The sequence below is a fragment of the Panonychus citri genome, unplaced genomic scaffold (genome assembly GCF_014898815.1).
Source record: "Panonychus citri isolate SS breed McGregor unplaced genomic scaffold, ASM1489881v1 Contig00011, whole genome shotgun sequence".
Taxonomy (NCBI): Eukaryota; Metazoa; Arthropoda; class Arachnida; order Trombidiformes; family Tetranychidae; genus Panonychus; species Panonychus citri.
In genome coordinates, this window is record NW_026515416.1 from 1,942,320 (window position 1) to 1,951,639 (window position 9,320).

Consider the following 9,320-nt stretch of genomic DNA (forward strand, 5'->3'; position numbering starts at 1 on the left):
AGCAACATCACGGTGAGCAATTATCAAGAGAGAGAGAGAGAGAGAGAGAGAGATGTTCGGAATACATGATATTCTCAGAAATGATGATGACGATGTATCTTCATCTTCATGATAATTTGAATTCTAGTTTTCAATTTTGTTTTTTCCCTGGTTTTCCAAGTGTTTATTCAGATGCCTACAACTTGGTGTCTAAACTTTTTTCTGACTCTGTTTACTGTTTCCTTTCAACATGATGTATAAGCATGATAATTTTTTTGAATGCTAATATTTAATCAGTCACCAGACAGTTTCTTACTTGACAGTCTGAATAATAATCATGTAATAGTTATCCTGAAGATAATGGTAATAATAATAATTTAACAATCATATTAATACTTCAATGATAATGGTAATTTAATAATAGCTTCTGTACTATCTTTAATATGGTTAATGAGATGATTATTTCTCATGAATTTGAATCATAAAAAAGTTTCTCTTTTTTCTTCATGATGAATCAGATTACTTTGGATAGTTTTGTGTCACTCTTTTGACTACCAAATGGGTAATAGAAAGTTCTGTGGGCCATTCTGAACTTTTTCAGATATAAAAGTTAATCGTCTATTTATCCTTATGGATTAAGACTTAGATTTACATGATACTCTGAGTCTTTGGTGCTTGAAATGAAATACAAAGTAACAGGAAAGGTAATAAGATAGTTCATGTAGATAAATTGATTAACTTTGAGTCAATTTAACAAAAGGTAATTTAGTACAATTAAGATTGTTATACTGCAGAATCAATTTAAAATTCAAAGTCTAACTTTCTGATCTAATTCTATTAAGTCTTGGCCCTTTGATTTCCCGGATTATATTCACTGAAATCAAATTAATCTACACCATTTGCGGAAATCATGTAAACTTATCTGGAGACAAAGTTTTCCTAGGCCATAAAAGTGATCTAACAAGAAGAGTTGTAAACAAAATTAATCGAGAGCAATTCATCATGATTAAGTTCAAAAGCTCATATAATCAAAGTGAATAAATTTACGCAGTTAGCAAATCTCAGATTTTCAGTGATAATAAACAGCTTGATTGCATATAATAGTTAATTGATTTACTTTATTAATTTATTATCAATTTGATTTCTTTCTGGTCGTACCCTAAACAATCAGTATTGCGATCAATGTTGACAATTATTTTAGGATATTATCAATATTTAATTACTATGGTCACATAAATAATCCAATAAAATTTTCATCTCATCTCATCAACATCATACAACTTTACAATATTTCAGCACAAACAAAAAGTCCCATTCAATTAATTACAGTTATCTTGAGGCTCATTCATCATCTTCATTTGAGGCTGAGCTCAGAGACTCTCATATGACACATTTAGTTTTCATAATCTCAGATACTTATTATTGTTACAAACTCATGTCGAAATTTAAAACCTCGGCGTTATTAATTCGTTCCGTTTCAAGTAGATAATATGTTCGGTAGAAAAGTTTTAACGAAAACAAGAATTACAAAAATCGAAAATAAAAAAAATCTTTACTACTTATTTTCTGTTATCATCATTATTTCAAGTCGCTTTTCTTAGTTATTATTGTCGAACAATTTTTTTTCTCTATCATTGTTTTTCATCAACTCAACTTTCATCTTCCCAGTTGAAATCAGCTTTTTTCATCATATTCCTGAGATATTTTCAAGTTTCATGAGGTTGATCATTCATGTATAAAACCAGAGGCAACGAAATTGCATTCACTTTCCAAAGATATTTCATCCGATTTTTTCTTGAGTCTTTTGCTATCATCATCATTGTACACATTCTTATTTTTTTCTCACTGAAAAAAAAAGTTCCAAGAGATAAGTAAAAGAGCAATAGGGAAGCTTTGATGGGTCTCATGGTGACCTCAATATTCTGGTTCAGTTTAATATATTTTAAGTAAGTTAGTTGAGTAGCAATAAAATTTCATGCAACTTAAATGAATTACATGAGAGTTGAGTCTTAAATCAGAGTAAAACAAACAAAAAGGAGGAAGAGTTGAAAGGGGAAAAGATTCAGTAAGATGAAGATAAATTGATGCGCTAACATGATGGTGATTACAGAAAAGGACAGGAGACAAAGATGACAATGATGATCATGATGATGATGATGGTGAGATGGAAAATCAACAATGAAAAAGTTCCAAGTAAGATTGAGAACTGTGTGTGTGTTTGTGAGAGAAGAGGAAACAACAAAAGACTCGAAAGATAATGTCACATATTCAATGGTCACCAGGGAATCCAAATTTTGTTATTTTGTTTAATAAAATTCATTCTTTTTGGACTCTGTCCAAAAATCTCATGAAATCCTTACTTTTCTCGAGTAATAAATTGTCTTTGAGTTTTCCCTCAATGGAAATAATAATATAACAGAAAATAATGATAATAATTTAGCAATTTTCCCTTTCCCCCTTCCACTCATTTCAACTCCGCCAATTCACTAGAATCAATAATTCAATCAGGATCATGATACTTTGCTGAGCAGCTTTTAACCATCTAAAATTGATTCAATGGACAATGTTCAAGGAAGCAAAACTGGTTAACCATATCTTTAGAGCACAATAAACTTTCAATTTCAAACGTTTATTGAATTTCGGGTTTTTCGTAAATTTTTCATTGAGAATCTTTTGGCATTCTCAGGATTGGAAATTGTAACACAGATTATCAGATCTTTTCATATGGTCAATTACAATGTATCCTCTAAGATATAATAGTAAATAATAATCAAAACTATTTAACACAATTTTCTGATCTAAAAGATTCGTTCCAGTTGATTAAAGTTTAGTTATCATGACCATGAACACATTTTCCGATAATATATAAAAGTTTATCATCTACATTAAATATTAAATTGAGCTTAGTTTATCACTTCATCATCAAGATAATATTGAATTTATTAATAATAATGAACCACCTGAGTATTAGATTTGTAGATTATTGATTGTTAATCATGTTAATCAGTTGGAAAGCCCATAAAATTAATCCACATTTTGGATTATCTTTAATAAATACGAATTAAGGTAAAATAATCAATTTCTTTCAATGTGATAATCCGTTTCTTATCTATTAATGTATTACAATCTGAATACTCTCGAGTGATTAAGTCTAATCATCAAGTGGAAAACCTTTACTATCAATTCTTGATTAATTATTCTCATCTACCTGTGAGTGGATTTTTTTTCCTTGTGATTCTGAGTGAAATAATAGAATCACATTGATTGGAAGGTTGATTTTTTGTTTCGAAAGTATTTCAATTGAATGGAAGAAGATGAAATGATTAAGAATACAAGAAGAGGAAGATTAAGGAGAAGATGAAAAGATGAAAAGATGAAGCTGATTCGTTTACCTGGAATCGAAAGTGAATGTACAAAGAAAACCCAAATGATAATAATAAGAAGAGAGATAAGATGAAAGTGTTAGAGATAATCATCATTAACTTGGATAACAATTTAATCTTGATAATATTATAAGGTGATTAGTGTACGATTAATTGTGTCTAATCGATTTTGTTTCAATTAGTTTTGGGAAAAGTGATTCAATCAAATCAGTTTCACTTGAGCCTCATTAGGAATAGTAAAACAAGAAGAGAAACAAAATTACAATGAAAAGCAAAATACTATTAGAAGGTGGTAAAAGTACAAGAGTGAAAGAGGAAGATGAAGATGAAGAGGAAGAGGAGGTTGAGAAGGGTGGGAAAAGTTACTCAAGGGTGTAAAAAAGCAACTCCAAATCGTTGTTCACTCCATGTATAATGTAATATATTCACATGGTATATAAAAGTTACTGAACACCAACAGCTATTAATGTGAACATGAACATTTACTTAAGTAATATTTTCATATACACTGATTATTACTTTTCATTTGGTTGAACAACATTGATTTTTACATTGGAAATTTTTGCTTTTCTCATTTGTTTCCAAACTTTTTCATATTCTAAAAATCAGCTGATCATCAGATGAGTTTCAAATTGTTTGACAGTTTCTTATTTGCTTTGATAATCTAATATACAGTTGGATGTACATTAGATATCAAAGTTGATTAAATTAGATGTCCAAGCAATAATAATTGAGTAAATGGATGGTTGTGGTCATTATGGTGATCGGGATAATAAAAAGATACATGAATATGATAATGGGATAGTTACATCCGTCTGACCTAATTTACATTGTTTTCAGATTCACAAAAGTCGATGAGTTTTTTTTTCTCAACTTTTTTTTCATCATGAAATGTGTATATATTGTTGATTCAACTCATGGCGGTGATATAATGTATCATGAGATTGTTTTGAATGATTGATTATCACCATGTTGAAATGACTGAGGATTTGTTTCTCTACCAGAACTGAAAATTGTTTGTTTATCATTACAATCTAGTTGAATGTGTATCAACGGAAGATGAAGATTTTTTTTTCTTTTTCCATGTCCTTCCCTGAGTATTACTACTGAACTTTTCCTCCACCCACTCTTATAGTAGTGAATCATCATCAGAATCTATTGGACTTTTATTATCCAGGGAAAGGCTGAATTAAGAATTGAATTAAGTTAAGATCATCATGATGGTATAAGACTTATCACTTTAATGGGAAAAACTTGATCTCATCAATCTTAACAATCTCATCTCTTTGAGATGATGATGATGATTATCATTTTGTTGATGATAATCGCAATGACTTTTAAAGTTATTATTGAATTAGATTAACAATCAATCAAATTGTTAAACAATATAACAAAATCCATGTAATAATATATTGTTCATATTCCAATCATCTCTAATCATTGCCTAATTAATTACTCACAAAAAAACGACTACAAATTAAGTCTTTGATTTGTTTACCAATCGATAGTTTTGTTGATTAATTTTCTCAAGTAAAATGAGAACCATGAAATCTCATTGAAGTGAACATTTTATCATGTATTTATATCTTTCATTTTACTATGATGAATTGTATTATAATCGAGTAACTTTTTTTTTCTTCCAAGAAGAAACAAAGAAAAAGTTCTGATGGAAAATCTGTTCTGAATACATGAATGGGTGATAATCTGAATTGAAAATGGACGTGATATCTGTGGTTATTGGTGTAAACACCGATTTGATTGCCAGGATAATAAACGATAATAGTGATTTGTTAGTGATGATTATTAGGAGAATGAGTTTCCAATGATCTCCATTCAATCCAATCAGGATAAATCCCAATGAAAAGAAATTATTATTTTGCTTCTTGCAACCAATATCATCTCAACATCTTTCTGTCATTATCATCATCATCATCATGTAAAGAAAAAAAGTTCCATCAAGATGAAAATGATCAAAACAATATCAGATATCGATGATATTAGTTGCATTTCCTTTTTATTTCATCATTTCTTTCGCAGTTTCTGTACATTTGATACGGTTATTTTTTCATATTATCCCTTTTTTGTCCTCAATCTGATTCTGATGTTTATATGATTCCTTATTGGTTGTAAATAATAGTTGTGAGATGAACAGGAGATAAGCTTTTGAGTAAATGTAGACGAAATTTTATCTCGAACTTTTTTATCGTTTTTTCATCTTTTTTGTACATTCGTGTTTTCTTCGTACACCCCCGCATCTCTCTCTCTCTCTCTCTCTCTCTTGTTTTTTGTCTGGATCTTTATTTAGAAACCAAGATTACATTTTAACTTCATCATTGACCATCATCATGTTTCCATTCATTGGGATTTCAAGCGATTCAAGATATTACCTCAGTAGGAATAAGATACACAGCCTCAATCATTATCACATTTATGATTATGATATTATGAAAGGAGAAGAGGCATTATATCAAAATGAGGCTCAACATTTTGGTTGACATTTACGTTATCAGGACAGGGAATTCTATCAATACAACAAATCACAATCAAATTGATACCATTATCAGTATTATAATCACCATTAGAAACACATTTAATGAAATACTATGAATAAAATGTAGTAAACATTTCAATTCAAGATTAGGAAATACTAGTACATGTATAACAAATTCATAATCCAAACGTTTTCTCAATAATTTAACCGACAATTTGCTCATCTATCGTCCAGTAATTCATTGATTTCCCATGAATTTAAAACGAAATCTCATCAATAACAAAAATATCTTGAGAATAATCTTTACATTAATAGAAACTTATTGGTATTGAATGACCACTTTTGACTGAATTTAACCTCAGAATAGACACTATTATTAACATTGTCTATGGAAGATGAATAAAAATGAATCTATTGATCCAGCAAAAAGTGTATTTCCTTTTCATAACCATCATTATCAACCAATATCATCACCAATTTAAACATGAATGTAAACAATAATAATAATATTAGAATAATATTTGAATCAATGACATTCATGAAGTCTTTGTATTCAATGTTGTTCATACTTCAATTGGAAAAATATATAAATTCAGTTGCTATTACATGATTTGTATTATATTATTTCATTTATTTCATCATATTTTTAAAATACAATAAATACATTACCTTTTTTTCATCAGGTTGGTTTTATCATTGGAAAATCAAATTATTCAAATTGAACACATTCTTTTTGTCAGAATTCTTGAAATTCTAGACTTTTCCTTTCAAAGTTGAAAACTGTCTCAACAATCAGCAATTAGCATGGAGAAAGTTTGAAACTGTCAACTTTATGCATAATTAAATTGAATAAAAAAAAGGATGAAAATCAATTTGTGTTTAAATTGTTGTCAATATGAATATCTGATCAAATTATTTGCGATATTTATTATTATTATTAATACTTCATCAACCATTTATTTTTTTTTTATTTTTTCGTTCTGAGAATTTGAAAAACTGAAACATTTCTGCTATCATTAATACACCTTAATCGGATTTCAGGATATTCTCATGTGATAAAACTGTACATTAATTGGTTATTCAGTATCGCTGCTAATACAAGTATAAAAAACTTAAACATCGTTGTGAAATTAGATGTTACCATGGAACAGGTAGAGATAAATGGAGGTGAAAATGATAAACATGATGATGAAGATGAAGATGATTTGAAAGGGAAAAATTTTGTAAACATTTTATAATTAGATTGCCCGTCATTGGAACTTGTGAATTCTGTTGAGCTTCCTTCGTCATTTTGAGGCCAATTATGGGAAAGTTGCTTCGCACCTAAAGAAAGTTTGTTATTGGGAAGAATTGGAATTAACAATTTAGGTCAAATTTTCATTTGGAAATTTTGTCTTTTCTCTTGAGATCAAAATTCAAATCAGCTGATTGAACAATAAAGATTCAAACTCACCTTGGAGAACGTGTAAAAATATGGAAGAAGGTTCAATATTAAATGGTGCACAGGTATAATTACCTGAACTATTGTAACGAGCATTTCTCAGGGTTAATCGTGAGATTAAGGTATCACTTTGAATAGGATCTTTAATCAGGCTAACCTGACCTAATCCTTCATTATTAAGATCATAGTTAATCATGCGATCATTGTGATACCAGAAAACATATGAAGGTGGATTAGGTGATTGTGATATAATACATGTTAAGTTAATTGTTGATCCAGCTGAAACGATTATATCATTTCCTGATCCGGCAATCCGTGTATAAGGAACTGGATTAAAAGTGATTAGAAAACAAGAATGAGAGAGAGAGAGAGAGAGAGAGAAATTAAATTCAAGATAAAATCAATAGAAATTTCTGTTAATGAGATTGAAAAAAGTTCAATCATATTAATAATCAAATGCTAATTGTAATTCACTTTTCTAGCAGTTTATTCACATATGTATTATTTAGGTAACAATTAACAGTCGTGATCAGAAAAATCAATTAACATTGAACCGTTTAATTAATACATTGAAGGGTTTAGGTAGTAATAAAAGTTTAATTGTAACTAACAATCAACAAGAAAGGAAAAAATTTATTACAGTTAACTAACTATCCTACCATTATGATGATGATTATGATTACTATTATTGTCTATTTCACCATTATGATTAAATCTGAACAATCGTTATTATTTTTGATCATTGTAATTGTTAATTTAGTTTGTGATCTCTATTGTTTTCCAATGATTTATTATCTCATTTCGTTAATTGAGTTGCTTGATTGTGATTTACCTTTTTTTTATATACAGATAAAATGTCACATTGTTTTATCAATGGGTAAGCCTAACTTTTAAGATGATCATTCATTTGAGACTAAATTAATCATTAGCTATCACTTTCATTGTTATGATTAAATTGTTACAATTAGAGATAGAGAGAGGAAAAAATTTGACCTCAATTTGACAGTTAAAAGTGATGCACATCAATCAATTGATTGTTTCCATGTTTACTGTTTATTTTTCATAATTAACTGATTATCATCACAGTTCTGACTCTGTTCAGGGAATTATGATAACGAAAACTTTTCGGAATCTCTCTCTCTCTCTCTCTCTCTCTCTCTCTCTCTCGTGACTTTTGATTGTGATAATTTATTATTATCATCGTCATAATAATGTATTCATTATCATTGGTTTCAATTTTAATGATTCTTATATTAATGAATCATGAATACAATTTAATCCATTCCAATGAAATCTGAGTATTAATTTTTTTTTGCTTTTCTTTTCCATAAGTTTGATTTATGAACTAATACTATATTTCATGATGAAATAATTTTGACCAGAAAAACTTCAATAGATTTTGAAGTTTCCTCTTATGATATTTGTTTACATTCATGTTGATTTCTAGATGATAAATTGATTAACATGATGATTTTTGATGATGATTGAAAGATGAATAAAATTTATCGTCTTTGTTACTTGTAATGATATAACTGTCGGAAAATTATTTCCTTTGATTCTAATGATAAGTGTTCATCAAATTTAGGTTTTGAATTACAGATTATTATTATTACTATTATTGTCAGAATCTATTGGCTTTTTCCCCTTTTACTTTCATGATAAATTTTTAGTTTTCATCATGATCATGATGATGATAGTGTAGAATTTGCAAAATGACAACAAGAATTTGAATTACATAATTCAGATTATTATTATTATTATTGCAGAGGAAAATCAATGAAATGAGAGTTTATACTTGGACTAAAATTCACCATGATTATTATTCAATGAATGAATTTTCTGGTTTTGGAATAAAAATTCTTATTATTATCATAATTCTATTGATCGTTTTCCCCATTCTTTTGGTCATGGACACGTTTCAATGAGAGAAGGTGAAAAAGTTATGTGAGACTTCAACATCAATTAAAGTTCTGGTCACTATGTGGTCACTATCATGATTAACATAATTTGAATTCTGCAAATTATG

The 9,320-nt window shown here is 28.6% G+C and overlaps 1 protein-coding gene across 1 annotated transcript; it reads right to left on the reverse strand.

Moving 5' to 3' along the window:
• Window positions 1-6,725: 6,725 nt before the first annotated feature.
• On the reverse strand, window positions 6,726-8,357 carry LOC128389821 (uncharacterized). Its single transcript, XM_053349457.1, has 2 exons — window positions 7,307-8,357; window positions 6,726-7,176 (listed from the first exon to the last, which is right to left on the reverse strand). Exons 1-2 carry the CDS (start codon window positions 7,488-7,490, stop codon window positions 6,902-6,904), a joined length of 459 nt encoding a protein of 152 aa, XP_053205432.1. The 5' UTR covers window positions 7,491-8,357; the 3' UTR covers window positions 6,726-6,901.
• Between the last annotated feature and the right edge of the window lie 963 nt (window positions 8,358-9,320).